Source organism: Corylus avellana, chromosome ca2, assembly GCF_901000735.1.
Source record: "Corylus avellana chromosome ca2, CavTom2PMs-1.0".
NCBI classification, from domain to species: Eukaryota; Viridiplantae; Streptophyta; class Magnoliopsida; order Fagales; family Betulaceae; genus Corylus; species Corylus avellana.
In genome coordinates, this window is record NC_081542.1 from 15,394,045 (window position 1) to 15,410,338 (window position 16,294).

Below are 16,294 nucleotides of genomic sequence, written 5' to 3' on the forward strand. Positions count from 1 at the left end.
CCTTTTTGACGTGTCTCAACGGTTAAAAGGACGGGTGTAAAAAAATTCAAGTTTTTAACGTGACATTTATACCACGTCAAAAATTTTTGACGTGTCAGAAACTTGAACATAAAAAAAAAAAAAAAAAAAAAAATTAACGTTTCAGTATTACCATGTCAAATTTTTTTTTGACGTGGTGAAAATGCCACGTCAAAATATATATATATATATAAATTTATATATTTTATGAATTATTCGTGTTTATACCCAGATTTACGTATTAACCTGATATCCAATACATTCAATATATAATATCCAATACATTCAATTCAATTCAATCCAATTTCTACATTTACATCCAATTAATCCAATACATCAAACATATCCAATTAATCAAATACATCAAACATATTATACAACCCCATTTCAAACATATCCAATTAATCCAATACATCAAATATATCCAACCCCATTTCAAACATATCCAATACATAAAACATATCCAATACATCCAATTAATCCAACACATTCAATACATCCAACCCAATACACATATAAAATTCCAATTCAATTTGCATATACATATAATACATATGAAATTTCAACATAAATTAATTAAACAAAATTCCAACACATATATTACGTTCTAACACAACACAAAACAAAACAAATATATACATTGAAAATACGTTCCAACACTACAAATATCTAGATCGAAAATACGTTTCAACACAACACAAAACAAATATACAGTCAAACTATCTCTGGTCCAACTACTCTCAACAAACATATGGCAAACTATATGTTTGTTATACATAGTAAGAAAATATTTATACAAACAAATACATCAACAAATAGTAACAAAATATATATACAAACAACAATGAAAAACCATGTGCTCAGTCCAAGTCAATATAGTCATCCCTCAACGCCTAGTCTGCATTACGTGCAAATGAGTTTTGAACCAATTATAATTAATAAAAAAATCCAAAACAGAGATATAGTGATGTAAATATACGGAAGCTCTAAATTGAACCACGGGAACAATGCATTGCTAATTGAGAATTTTGTGGAGACACAATTCTAATAGTTAAAGTGATCGATGCGGGCTGTAGTCATGTTAACCGAAGAATAACAAAAACAACACAAATATAACATTACCTCTGTCAGACGCAGATCCAGATGTCGACGCGAGCATGGCCTCAAGTTGGCAGAAACGGACCTTAAAGTAGGGGTGTCAAAGCGGTTAGTGAAATAGATTTCACTAATCGCTTTTTCAAAATTGGGTTTTTTTGGGCCATTTTTTGCTTTCCTTAGGCCTTTTTGGGCCTTTTTGTGCTTCTTAATCTAAACCTACACAAAAAAAACCTAAACTTACACAAAATTTAGGTCTAAATTAATATAAATGCAAAAACCTGCACAAAAAAACCTACTTTCAAAAAAATTTACGTATGTAATTTTTCATGCATACACGTATGCAAATACATTAAACAATATTCCTATCATACAAAACATATATCTCAAACAAATAAATTAATTAGCTAACATGTAAAATTAATTTGCTAATATAACTATATCAATAATATATAATAGTATACACTGTAAATTATATATTTATATAATTTATTTATTTATAGTAATAGCAAATAAATAAATCAATCAATTAGCGATATATATATATATATATAGTATAAGTATATATATAGATATATATATATGGTATGTATATATATATATATATATTTTATATTTATCTATTTTATATATCTACCAAAATTGAGGCCGGAGAACGCGTGAGAGGCCAGAGAATCGCCGGAGGGAGAGCTCATGACGGCCAGAGGGAGGAGCGACGATGATGACGAACGGTGAGAGAGAGAACCACTGAGAGCTAGAGAGAGGGTGAGAGAGAGAACGCCCGGTCACTAGCAAGCTAGCTAGTGAGAGAGAGAACGCTGGTGAGAGAATGCGTGTGACTGTGATGGAGACGGAGATACGGCCGGTGGTGAAAAAAAAGTGGCGGAGGGGAGGGGGCTGCGGCGCACGCGCAGGAGAAAGAAAGAGAGGGAAGGAAAAAGAAAGAAGAAAAAACGAAGAAGGAGCTGAACCCAGGCTGGATTCGTGCCTTCCCGAGGTGTGCTTCTTGACGTGTCAACATAGGACAAGAATTAATTTTCTTGACGTGTCCATATGTGGACACGTCAAGAATTGCAAGATAAATTTTTAAATTTTAATTTATATCATTGTTTTTTCTCATATACAACACATTATACATGCAATATACTTAAAACTAATTAGATAATAAATAAATTAATATTCTAGATGTACAGATAATAAAATTTATTTTTTCGTGAGGCCGGGCTCAATAATCCACTCACTGATGAACACATATTTTGTGTTGGCCGGGTTCATGTCATGGGGTTTGCGAGTCTTATAAAATAAATGTATTCTGTATATGGCACGTCAAGAATTACTTGACGTGGCCACATGTGACACGTCAAGAATTGCAAGATAAATTTTTAAATTTTAATTTTTTCTCTTATATAACACATTTTACATACAATATACTTAAAAACTAATTAGATAATAAATAAATTAATATTCTAGATGTACAGATAATAAAATTTATTTTTTCGTGAGGTCGGGCTCAATAATCCACTCAGTGATGAACACATATTTTTTATTGGCCGGGTTCATGTGGGGTTTGCGAGTCTTATAAAATAAATGTACTCTGTATGTCCTATTTTTAAAAAATTAGAAAAAAATTCACTTTACCCCCCTAAAGTTTCAGGAGTTTTTCAATTTGAACCCCAAAGTTTAAAAATTGGCAATATACCCCCTAATGTTTCAAAAATTTTCAATTTAAACCTTCCGTTATTAATTTCATTAAATTGGACGGAATTTTTTTAAAAAAAAGCCTGATAGTAATTACGTAATTTTAGAGATTTCCGTCTAATTTGACGGAAATTAGTAACAGAAGGTTTAAATTGAAAATTTTTGAAATATTAGGGGGGTATATTGCCAATTTTTAAATTTTGGGATTCAAATTGAAAAACCCCTGAAACTTCAGGAGGGTGAAGTGGATTTTTCCCTAAAAATTAATATGGCTATCATATTAATATTAGTGGAATGATTTATGCATGATAATATCATATCATATTAATATGGCTATCATTTCATTTCAAATTAATATTAATGAAATGTTTGATTCACATGCATGATAATATTAATTGGTATACAATATGTATATACCAATTAATTTATAGGAGAAAATGCAGTTTACCCCCTGAAGTTTCAGGAGTTTTTCAATTTTAACTCCAAAGTTCAAAAATTGGCAATTTACCCCCCTGAAGTTTCAAAAATTGGCAATTTAAACCTTTCGTTACTAATTTTCGTTAAATTGGACGGAAATTTTTTTAAAAAAGCCTAAGGATAATGATGTAATTTCATAGATTTCCATCCATTTAGACGGAAAAATTAAACTGATGGTTTAAATTGCTAATTTTTGAAACTTTAGGGGGGTAGATTGTCAATTTTTGAACTTTGGGGTTAAAATTGAAAAACCCCTGAAACTTCAGGGGGGTAAACTGTATTTTCCCCTAATTTATACTAGTATGATAAAATTAATTTCTCATACCAATTAAAATTAATTTACTTCCTAATTTACTACCTAATTTTTTAATACATATTGTATAATTAATTTACTACCTAATTATAATTATAATTAAGGGGAAAATGCAGTTAACTCCCCTGAAGTTTCAAGGGTTTTTCAATTTTAACCTCAAAGTTCAAAAATTGGCAATTTACCCTCCTGAAGTTTCAAAAATTGGCAATTTAAACCCTCCGTTTAATTTTTCCGTCTAAATTGACGGAAATCTATGAAATTACATAATTACCCTCAGACTTTTTTAAAAACATTTCGTCCAATTTAACGAAAATTAGTAACGGAAGGTTTAAATTGCCAATTTTTTAAACTTCAGAGGGGGTAGATTGCCAATTTTTGAACTTTGAGATTAAAATTGAAAAACTCCTAAAACTTCAGGGGGTAAACTACATTTTCCTCTATAATTAATTATAATTATTGACATGTGGAATAAAGGCACGTCAAAATTTCTTGACGTGTTAAAAATAACACGTCAAAAATTTTTGACGTGTTAAAATCCGACGCGTCAATAAATTTTTTATTGACGTTTTTATTTAGACATGTCAAAAATTATTGATGTGGCAAACATGAGTTACTGTTTGCCACGTCAATAAAGTCCCTGTTTTTTGTAGTGTGATCACAATTATAGTGTATGAAGGTTCTTGTTGTGGTTAATTCAGATATTAATTAATTAATTAATTAGATGGTCTCTTATTGTTCCTGTGATTAATTAGAGGATGGGATAGTGTATATAGACACGTCAAGTCATCTACTTGGTCATTTATTTTGCTTTAATTTGAGTGCTTAATTAATCATTGTAACATTGCAGTTAATACGTGCAATAAAAGAAATGGCTTATTAGTATCCTTTTGGCAGTTTGCATGTCATTATTAATGAGGTTCCATTAAAATCCTTCCTCAATGTTTGCATCTTATTAATGAGACACGCTTGTTGAGACACGCTTGTTTATGAGAGTTTTTATAGAATTTACTTACTATAATAAATGGGTGAGTTGTTCGAAAGAGATGAGTCCATATATAAAATTCTCAAATATGTGACACAAACCAAAGTTTGATGTGTTTTATTACGTGATTTTGTTTAAGCTTGTCATTTTTTTTCCTAATCTATATAATTATCGGCATCCTTAACGACTGTTTAAGCCAGTTAAAATGTTGATGTGTTAATTGTACGTTGAGCTAATATTGACATTTACCATGTTTTTTTTTCCTTCCAATTAAGACTATTAAATTAACATATATTTAGAGAATATGTAATAATTATAAGACGTTTTTTAAAAAATACATGTGAAAATTATAAGCTTTAAGAATGGATGTCATGTTCTATTTTCCTTTTGCAAGTGTTTATATCGTGTTGAAATCAAGTGATTATGGTCTTAATTTGTAGCTTTTTGTTGTGGTTAATTATTACACGCATTGCATGCATGCGTGTAATTAATATTGTTGTTGTTGTGAATAGAGAATAGAGATGAATGTGATAGTTTATATATACATTCGTCAAGTCATCTACTTGTACATTTATTTTGCTTTTCAGTGTTTAATTGATGTCACATTGTGGTTGATACATACAATACGCACAAAGAAAAGGCTTGGTTACATTTTGTCAGTTTGCTCCATAATTAGTTATGAGATTCGAGCCAAATCCTTCACGATTGGTTTGTTTAATTATGTGGTTTTGTTTAAATTAATTTATCATTTTTTGGTTCTATCTGTATATATAATTATTGGATTGAGATCTCCGGTAATAGTGGGAAAATTGCTCACCAATTTTTTTTGAAATCCTGACCATCCATTTTCATCCAACAACTACCATTTCACCACGTGTCTCACTTAATATAAAATAATAAAATATTATTATTTTTTAAACCATAAATATAAAATCAAATAATAAAAAATAAAAATAGTTATTAAAAAATATGAGGTGGCCGAACCACCCCATAGGGGATGGCCGGCCACCCCAATTCAGCCTTGGGGGTGGCCGAACCACCCGGGTTACGGGTGGTTCGGCCACCCCCTAGGGCCAAACCCATAAATTTGAATTATTGGCATCCTCTGATGACCATTTGCATTAATATTAATTTCATTGGCTGCTAAGCTAATAATAAATATATAGTTTGTTTGTTTGTTCTTTTAATGGAAATATTCGAGTCCTCAACTTAATTAAATCCGGCTTTTTTTCTTTTTTTTCTTTCTTCTATTTGTAGGGATTTTTTTTTTTTTGTTTTTTTTGGGTCCATCATATTCATTCCATGCGTGGAGTTTGGAACAAGCTACGTCATGTAGTACAAAACAACATGGGAAACCATAGTTGATAATATTAATCTGTTGGGATAATTCCTTCTTATACCTATCAATTTTATTCCTCCATTATTATCTAAATAATTATTATATTTCAAAATGAGAATTATTGACATGGTAATTTAAATCTAAACCTAAAAATTTTCAATAGTTAAATTTGCATTAATTATGGTTATAAGACTGAATTATTGGTGTAATATTATTAAGTTTTAAATAATATCCTATCATGTTATATTAAAGAAATGGCTTAGTAATTAGTTTTGGTGGTTTGCACCATTAGTAATGAGGTTGCCGCATCATCAATCGGAAACGCATGCTATCATTTGTGTCACGTGAGCACGCACAGATACATGACACAAATCAAAGCCGTTACGATTGATGTGTTTAATTATGTGTTTTTACGTAAATTTTGTCTACTCTATATAAATAATTATTGGCATCCTTATATAATAATGACCATTTAAGTGCATTTGCAATGTTGATGCATCATGCATGTGATGTTAAGCTAGTAATGACAGTGTCTTTTTCTTTTTCTTTTTTAATAATCTATATAATTTGGCATATTCTTGCTGTTTAAATGTAGGAAAGCTTATGAGGAGGGACTTGGTGGATCGATGCATATGGAAATTATGTGAAGGATGCGTGTCTCATTAATTCTTCTTTTGCAAGTGTTTGATTCGTGTTGAAATCAAGTGATTATTGTCATAATTTGTAGCTTTTTTTGTTGTGGTTAATACACGTACGTACGCGTATTGCATATGCATGGTCTATTATTAGTATTATTATTCTTGTGTTTAGAGATCAATGGGATACATTTGAGAAAGTATTGTCTTATGGACCTATGGTATATATCTTCATTTGATAAATTGATAAGTGTTTCTGATAATTAAAAATTAAGAAATGTTAAAAATAAAAAAATAAAAGAAACAAACAAAAAAACCAAAAAAAAAAATTACAAACGGTGTCTGTTGTAGGCTAATCTCCACTGATGGCGGCCACAACCCCTTATAGATGGGGAGGTTGGTCCGGTTGGAGGTTGCTAGGCAGATTTGATGGCCATCGGCCCACCGACATGACTGCTACATGTATCTAATAGCCACTACGAGGCCACTATCATACAAATTTGGTAACCACTACTGTATAGTCGTTAGACAGATATGACCACCTTTACCTGTAGAGGTCAGCCTCCACTTTTTATTCATTATTTTTTAATTTTTTTAATAAGTAATAAAGTTAATTTTCACACTTGAAAAAATGAGTATGCATTTAAAAAAATATTATTATACAAAAATATGGAGGGTTTTATGAAATTTTTTTTTGTATTTAGATACATTTCGAGCTCCACATCTTCCATGCACGAAATTAAGGCTGAGAGGACTTAGCCCGTCCAACATTGGGCCCATTTTAACTAGCCCAAGCCCATCTAACCCCTCAACACGAGGCCCATTATAGACCAAGCTCTCCGAGTTGAAAGGGGATCCTTTTCCGAGTAATGCTGCGGAGTAGCACTTGTTCAGCAAACCATCCGCATAAGATGACGTGTCCTGGTTAACTGAACCACGGTTATCAACTTTCATTTTTCATTTTTCCCCCTCTCCCCAAAATTTTTCCGTCCCCTTCCTCCCACAAATACAGCTCCGGCTCCCACCAACCAGCGCCGGCCACCACCATCCAGGGGCTCCGCCTACCATCGGGCCTTTTCGCATTCTCTCTCTCCCCCTAAACTTTTCCCTCCCTCTTCTCCCACCCACCACCAAATACAGCTCCCGCCACCATCGTCAGTGTCTCCGCCCACCACGAAGTAGCGCCACCGCCCACCATCAGGCCTTCCCTCTCTGTTTCCCCCTAAACTTTTCCCTACCTCCTCTCCCACCCACCACCACCGTCCAGTGTCTCTACCCGCCCCGAAGCAGCGCCACCTCCCACCATCCGACCGATCTCTCTGAACCTCACGCGGTTTGGTCACCTCCGCCCACCACCGGTCTGTTTCTCTTTTGATTCCTTGACTTTTTTGGTTTCTCTCATCTGGATTTTGCTTGAATTTGTGCATCATTGGTTATTTGTGGGTTGTGTTTTAGTGAGGGTTATTTGTGGGTTCTCTGTTTTCGCGGTAAACGGGGGAGGGGGTAAATGGTTGTAATTGATGAGGTTTGTGTTTTAGTGAGTTAACTGAATGGGTATGTTGTTGGATGATCTCCGGTTGTTTTGGATTTGTAAATCTGGGTTGATGTTAACCGAAATTGAAGTTGAGTATTGTGAATTTATGTAGTTTTGTAAGGATTGGATTTAATTTATGTTATTGATTTTGAAGTAATTGATTGGAGGTAATTTGGATGGTGTGTCTACTGTTATGTCTCAATATAGGTTGGATTTTATGTGATACTGCTACGTAGTGTATTGGGGTTCTCTTTTGATTCTTTGGCTTTTTTGGGTTCTCTCATCTTTGCTTGGATTTTTGCATCAAATCAGTATATAAGTACATAATTTTGCTTGTTGCTTATCGTTTAGCCAAGATACTCTAAGGTAACGTGTTCATACCTTAAGGCAATTCTTTGGCTGAAAAACTGCAGGGTAGAGCATACAATATTTAAAACAAATTAAACGTAACCATTGTCATATCCCATTTTCTCCATTTTTTTTTTTTCATTTTTTAATCTTTCACTTTTCCTGGTTATCTCTCTCTCTCTCTCTCTCTCTCTCTCTCGGGTGTGAGTTAATTTATACTAATTTTTTGGTTTTTTAACGCGAAGGATTTGTATGAATTTGTGTTACAAACATGGCTGAGCGACAACTGGTGGATCAGCAGCACCAAATCGATCCACAGCTGCAATCCTCGCCGCCTGCAAGGGACGACATGGTTGCATGCGTGATGGCACTAGAGGCTGCTTTGCTTCCATGCTTGCCTGCACGAGAGCTTCAAGCTATAGACCGTTCTCCACACCCTTCTCATCAGAGTCAGTGACCCCACTTTCTCATTTTTATCATTCTCGTTGTTCAATTGCGTGCCTTGTTTTTTGGGTCTTATTTTTAGTATGGGTTTGCTTTCTGGGTGTGACCCTTGATAGCTAAAGCTTAATGCTTCCATTATAATGTTATCATTTTTCTATTTGGGTTTCTGAAATAGGGCCACCATTTCTTCTTTGTTTCCTTCTTTAAGGTCAATCATAAATTACTTAAATAGTTTGATTGTGATACCTTGTGTTGCTAAGTGGTAGTTTTATTATAATGTGGTTTGGCTCTTTCACTTAGAGGGGCAGTCTGCTGTGGTCTTGTTCTGATTTATTTTGAAGAGCAGGGTGGTCTAATTTCTGTTAGCTAGATAATCTAATGTTTCTGCAGAATATGGAATTACTTTGCTGTATCAATTTTAAAGAAGACCCCTTTAAGTTTATAATTGGCAGACATGGATATGAATAACATAAAGGCTATTCATAAAAAAGAACAACATAAGGATATACACCTTTGGGCTTGAGATTGTGTTTTGCATTCGAGTTTGGTGAAGCTCAAAGAACTACATGAGCTTGCAGTTTATATGAAGTCTTGGAATCTCAGTGAAGTTATACAGTGGAAAGAGATGTTTTGTTTCGAAACAGAAGAACTACTTTCTGATTAACTGTGGAACATAAGATCTAAGGTTAGGGTGAACGATTTTAAAGCTGATGTTGAAAAAATTTCTGGAAAGCCAAATCATTATAGCCTATATAGAGGTGGATGTGGCAAAAACTTAAAATGTTATAGAAGAAATATCATGTAAATATAGATATAGATATAATGGAAGGAGTCCATTTTACTATCTATACAACAGGTACATTTTGGAGTACATAATTGTGGTTTTTTTTAGCTAGATATTGTTTTGGAGTACATTTTTCGAAATTAGTCTTTTTGTGATAAAACTATTGTGAGAGAGGTGCACAGATTGCATGGAGTTAGGATCAAAGGGATGATACTGCTGAATTAATTCAGGGGCTGGAAAATGATAACTAGAGAGAACATTATGTATTTAGAATTTATCCAGAAAGGAAAGGTAAGTGTATGAAGCCTGCAAAACCTGGGATGCTATTCTAATCTTGATTATCAAGTGCTGGTAGGAACTAAGATTTATAACTTGGAGTCAGGATACCAATTTGAGGGGGTTGTCTTTGCTAGAAGTGATTGTTATGGGGATGGTATTATAGATGCCTTTCTGAGGTATCAATAAGAGCTCAATATGACATTTCCACTCATGTAGCCAATTGACTTTTAATATACTGCTTTTTCTGAAAACTGTATGGAAGATAGGTTTTTTTCGTGGTGGCTGATGTCCAAGAAGGCTTTTATGCTAATAATTGAGGTGCGTTTACTTCTGTTGCTAAATCTCCAATGTGTTCTACATGCTATCAGCAGATTTGTTGTATTTTAAAGAGGTGAACAATGATACTTCACTAGCTTAGCTCTTGAAAAGTTTGGTTGAGGGGTGTTTAGTATGCTAGCATTGGGCTCAAGAGATTTAATTGGGTTGTTGAAGATGTTCTGTCTGTCTAAGAAAATGTATTTTTAGGAAATTATTTTGATACCTCACTCTAAGATTTCAAAAGTTTTTGATTTTCCTAATGTAGCGTGATGCAAATAACAGATTGTGCAGGGCCTTGCTTTTGCTCAAGTCCTGTATTTCTTTCTATGTACTTAAAGAAACATTTGTCCTGGAGGTATGGGGTGTCATTGATAGTTTACGATGGTTGTAAATGGATGCCACAATCGAACTGAACAGTCAATTACGAGTGAATCCCCTCCCCCCTCAAAAAAAAAAAAAAAAAGGATAAATTTCTCTTAACCCTCTCAAACTACCACCTCAATGACAATCTCTCCCCCAAACTATCAATTGCGACAATTTACCCTCCAAACTACTAAAACAATAACAATGTGCCTCCAATGCTAGCAAAATGAAGAAATTATCCTTACGAAATTTTTTTTAAAAAAAATGCTAAAATTTATTAAAAAAATTTAAAAATAATAAATAATAAATAAATAAATAAACAAAACAGGGGTGCCGGACCGCCGGTACACCCCTAGGTAACTGGGGATGGTTTGGCAACTCACCAAGGGGTGGATCAGCTGATTATAAAGTAAAAAAGTCGTAGGAATATCAATCTACTGGCCTACATGTCATTACCCGGCTTTCCTCTCCCACTCTCTCTGCTTTATCACACTCGCAGGGAGCTTTTCAGTAAGCTTTGTCGTGAGAAATGGAGAGAAAGCAGGGGTTCTTCTTGGCGCTGAAGGAGGTGGTGAGAGGGCTGTCTCCCGGGAGGTCGAGGGTCAAGAGCCCAGCGAGGAGTGCGTCACCCATGTCCAGGCTGCTGCGCCGGGGTAGGAAGGCCCACCACGCGGCGCCGCCTAAGCCGTTGATCACGAGATCCGGGAGCTGGAGGCCTTGTCGCTGTTGAAGGAGGGGCTAGACGGAGAAGATTCGAGGATGGAGGGGAGGTGGGGCCGAGCACCAGGGGGGTGGCTCTGCTGCCACCTGCTACCCATGGGGGTGGTTCTTTCGAACGACCTCTGATTTTTTTTTTTTTTCTAAATTTTTAAGGGTATTTTTTTCTTATTAAAAATTTTATAAGGGTAATTTCGTCATTTTTCTAGCACTGGGGGTACATTGTCATTGTTTTGGTAGTTTGGGGGTAAATTATCGCAATTGATAGTTTGAAGGGGTTGTCGTTAGGGTGATAGTTTGAGGGGATTAAGAGGATTTACCTTAAAAAAAAAAAAAAAATTATGTCATCGGCATGTCAAGGCTGTGGACAGGTGGAGTAATAGACTAATACAGAACCTTAGAAGATGAGCTCTCTTGCATATTGTTTCGTAATGTAAGTGATTGTGGATATAGCGTATAATGAACTTACAGAAAGTCTCCCTTTTTTTTGTTTTTTTTTTTTTCTCTGACGAATTTCCCTGTTTCTTAGTTTTATCCTTCTGGTTCCCGAGTAATTGTGATATTCCCGCTTTTTTCTCCCTTCATAAATCTTTGTGATACTGCATGCGTCTAATCTCAGTAATAAATGTATATGGAAATCCGTTTATCGAATTTAGGCGCTTTGTATGTCTTTACATTAGTAGATGCTGAAAGGTGTTAATTTTGTGACTTACAGTTGATGTGGAAAGGCATGCAAGAGATTTTATGGAGGCTGCGAAGAAGCTTCAGCTGTATTTTATTGGCCTGCAACGTGAGGATCAGCCAACAAAGGCAGAAACACTTAGAAAGGTAAACCCACAGGCCATATGCAGTTGATATTGTATATCTTATCCACTGCTCCAAAAATCATCTGGAAACTTGATAAAGTCGTCTTCACTGCGTATCTGATTTTAACAGGAGATTGCTGTGATGGAGGAAGAATTGAAGATAAAGGCTGATCTTATAAAGAAGCAGGAGCGACTGATCCAAGGGTGGAGAAAAGAGTTGAAAGAACAGATGGACAAACACAACAACGAGTTGGAGAGGGTATAGAGTGTAGTTTGTGCATCATGCTCCCGGCCACTTAGCTACTTACTCCTAGGATTGTTACTACATGCCTCTTTCGTTCTTGTTTTTTCCTAGAAAAACAAAATGTGCTGCTTGTGTAGCTTGTAAACCGGTCATTAAAAAGATTTATTGAATTCTGGATGGCTATAAAATCCAAGTGTTGCATGGTGCTATGGGTGATTGAATTTACCATTCAACAAGATGGATCGGCTCAACAAGTTTACGCTTTACTTTAGCTCCAAAAATCACATTTTTTCTATTTTGAGCTTGTGGAATATACAAAAGAGCAATCAAAGAAACTCGGTAGGCTCATAGCACAGCAGAAATGGAACTTTAATGGCAAAAGCAGTCCAATAAGCTATTTAATTCTTTATCAATGGGGAAAAGAGCGTAAAAATAAATATTACAACTACAACAATACTCGAATCCATTCCTAAAGGCTACTTTCGAAAAAGGCGAATGTATAAAAAGTAAAATGGAAAATGACAACATATGAGATCTCATTCCGTTGGAAGCATCCTTGTTGAAGCCATGGGGATGGCAAAAGCAAAAGTCCATTCGTCTATTTCTTTGCATAGGTGATCAACATGGGGTTCTGTTGGGTTATCTTGAATCCTTGGAGAGCTTGCATCGCAGCTGTTGATTGCATCTCATCTCCATACTCCACAAACGCAATCCCTGGCTTTGTTTCCACCATTCTAACTTCCTTAAAACCAGGATACTGGTAGAAGAGCATTTGCAGCATCATGGGAGTTGTCTCATGGGGAAGATTCTGCACGAACAGTATGTTATTTGGTGGAGCAGGCGCCTCTGGCACCATAGACTTTACACCGCCTGGATAGGGTATTTGAGATAGCTGCACCATTTTAGAGAGAGAGAGCAACATGGTAAGAATTGTATAAAATAATTAATTAAACACAAATGACTAAATCTAAAGAAATGATGCGGTTAAAAGCATATTGAGCACAAGCTTTGTTTGAGGGCAGAGAACATGCTTACAGGAGGTATTGCACCATAAGCACCGGCATAAGCAGGATTCAGACCCATTCCAGCTTGATTAGCATCATGTTGTTCTTTTTTCTTCTTTCCTGCTGCGTTAAGAAAGCAAATAAATCTCCGTAAAAAGAAACAATTTATAAGAAAAACAGGTGTGTGCAATACATTAGCCACCCTAGCTCAGAGAAACAAACAAGGGAGTGCCAGATAATTATTAGATGCTACATGATATGTACCCGATACATAAATGAATTTTCATTTAGAAATAAAAATTTGAACTTTGGGAACACATGGAATACTTCTTGCGACCTGAACAAACATTGAAGGCATCTGCAACATTTGGACATTACCTTTTTTAGTGTAAAAAAGAACGTAATTAAGTTAAAACAAGCAAATGGTTTAGGAAATGCACAGAGAAGGGCAGCTTGTCTGACTAAAAAGTGTAAGCTAACACCATAAAAAAATAAAAAAAAAGTTAACGTATAAAGCAGTGCATCCATGCCCTAGCTCATCCTACTCATAGAATTGTCATATTGCCATATTTTAATCACATTGTAGCCACATCCTGAATCTATATTCATGACAAAAACATCTAAGAACTGCCTAATAACATAACATAGTCAATGCCTACATAAAGTTCTAAACCAGTTAGGATACCTGAATTGAATACCATAATATCTCAAGCATCATTCTGACTCTTGGTACAAAGAGAAGATGAAAACAAAATACAAACATACAAGCATGCACAAAAAGATCAAGCTGATTGAGTAAAAAGGAAAAATAGTTTTAGCAGATAAGAGAACAGGGAAGTGAGAAAGGTCTTACCCTTATCATCGTGCCTCTTGCGTCTTTCCCGCGGCACAAAAGTACCATCACCCTTGGCTATTACATCCGATTTTGTCTTTGCATATTGTATTCTCTGTGTTAATTACATAATAACCATCAAATTCAATAGATAGCAAAAGAAAGAGTTCCACATGCAATGGCAAAAAAAATAGTAAAAACAAAAACAATGCACAAGGCAGGGAAAAAAATTAAAAACTGAAATAAAGAAAGTTAATAATTAACTAAACCATACGAATATGAAGAAGTGAAAGAAGTATGCCATCCAAGTAGCCAGCTATTTAATTTTTCACATTTAACTGATAACCTACATTAAGCTGAGCGGGAACTACAATACAAGTGCATATCACAGTATACAAAAATTTTAATTCAATCACTGAGTTAAGGAACAAGTGCATATGTGAATAGATAAAAATCCAAATATCGAATCATTTAACATGAGTTAGCTGAGTTACAGAATAAATTGCAACTAAAAATCCTTTTGGAGGAGGCACCTTAACTTGAGGGAAGAGGCAAATTCTGTCGAGGTCATTCAATGTTATGATCTAATGATATGGAGAATCATGATTTAGAGACATTATATACCATTTCAACAGGTGAGAGCAAGTATCGATGAAGAAGAACAAAACCTTAATTATGTTTTCACAATTACACGTACTGAGAACATAATCTCACAACCCTTTAACATAATCTTCTGATTCTTTTAGCACCTAATCAAAGTTTCATACAATTCAGCAATTTCCATACACAAAAGAACTAGTGCCCATCAAACAAAATACTGAATTTATACCTAAATGTAATACAAAACACTGAAGGAAAAAAAAAGGGGGGGGGTGGGTGAGGATAGAGAAAAGGAAAGGATATGGTACCATGGGTTTGTCGTAGAAAGGAAAGCCCTGCATTTGGCGAAGCGCATTGGTGGCGGAGGACACGCCCTCGAAGACCACCCACGCCTGCCCCTTGTGCTTCAGCGTCTTGTACGCCTGCACCTCCAGTATCTTCCCGAACTGCGAGAACACCGCGTGCAGCGACTTCTTCAACTCTGCAAGACCACAATCAATCAGATAAAAAAACGATTCGTTTTGCCTGCGCGTGCGAAACAGAAAGTTCTAGAGAGAGTGAGCGCGCGTGAGTGAGTACCTTCGAGCTTGATCTTCTCGTTGAGGTTGTTGATGTATATGGTCACGTTCGGAGGGATTTCATTGCCTGTGGTAACCTCTGCCATCTTCGGCTTCTCTCACTCTCTAACCCTATTTTTTTAAGGCAAGCTGAAGGGAAAGCATAGACTGTTAAAACGGTGAGCTTTGCTCTGAGAAATCGGCAAATAGAGCCCTAGCAATTGCCGGAGAGAGAGAGACAGAGAGAGGCGGATAAATTAGATTGAGAGCAGTTTGAAACGGGTTCAGGTTTTTTTATGTGGCCCAAGTTTTTGATTTGCGCCCATTAAGATATAGCAAACTACAGGCCCAGCCCATTTGAGTAATGATTCCAGGAGCCCTAAATGATGAACTTCTCAAACAGTTACAATTGTTTTTATGAAAAACTTGAACATTTTTTTTGTTCTTTTTTCCTTTTTCCTTCTCAAACGGTTAGAAGTGTGATTAAAGCATGATTAATTTTGGGAGTAATTTTGGGAGTAATTTTGGGCATATTGTGGATGATACAAGAGTGATGCTTAATTCTTTCTCTCAATGGAAATGTGGGCACGTGGATAGAGATGTTAATAGGGTCGCCCATTGTTTAGCTAAGGAGGCAATAAAATATGTCATGGATAGAACTTTGTGGAATGAAATCCCGAGTTATATAATTGATATTGTAAGACTTGAGCAATCTGCTCAGTCTTAATTTCTTTGTTAATGATAAGCTTTGAATTATTATTAAAAAAAAAAAAGAAAGTGTGATTAAAGCATGATTAGGATATTTTACAATTGTTAGGATATTCTCTCGTACCTCATTTATCATTTTTTTTAGCTCAACATTTAGTACTTTAGTATTTATCTTTTTTTTTTTTTTTTTTACATGTCA

At 35.2% G+C, this 16,294-nt stretch overlaps 2 protein-coding genes across 3 annotated transcripts; one reads left to right on the plus strand and one right to left on the minus strand.

Moving 5' to 3' along the window:
* The first annotated feature begins 7,448 nt into the window (after positions 1-7,448).
* On the plus strand, positions 7,449-12,601 carry LOC132170748 (mediator of RNA polymerase II transcription subunit 28). Its single transcript, XM_059581836.1, has 4 exons — positions 7,449-7,915; positions 8,685-8,888; positions 12,060-12,172; positions 12,281-12,601. The coding sequence occupies exons 2-4, from the start codon at positions 8,711-8,713 to the stop codon at positions 12,413-12,415; spliced, it is 426 nt and encodes a 141-aa protein (XP_059437819.1). The 5' UTR covers positions 7,449-7,915; positions 8,685-8,710; the 3' UTR covers positions 12,416-12,601.
* A 155-nt stretch (positions 12,602-12,756) lies between these two features.
* LOC132170747 (U1 small nuclear ribonucleoprotein A) lies at positions 12,757-15,638 on the minus strand. Of its 2 annotated transcripts, none has more exons than XM_059581835.1 (5): positions 15,410-15,638; positions 15,139-15,311; positions 14,252-14,345; positions 13,430-13,518; positions 12,757-13,286 (listed from the first exon to the last, which is right to left on the minus strand). In XM_059581835.1, the coding sequence occupies exons 1-5, from the start codon at positions 15,492-15,494 to the stop codon at positions 12,993-12,995; spliced, it is 735 nt and encodes a 244-aa protein (XP_059437818.1). In that variant the 5' UTR covers positions 15,495-15,638; the 3' UTR covers positions 12,757-12,992. The 2 variants fall into 2 exon arrangements, with proteins under 2 accessions (XP_059437818.1, XP_059437817.1); XM_059581834.1 differs by having other exon boundaries at positions 13,430-13,521.
* Between the last annotated feature and the right edge of the window lie 656 nt (positions 15,639-16,294).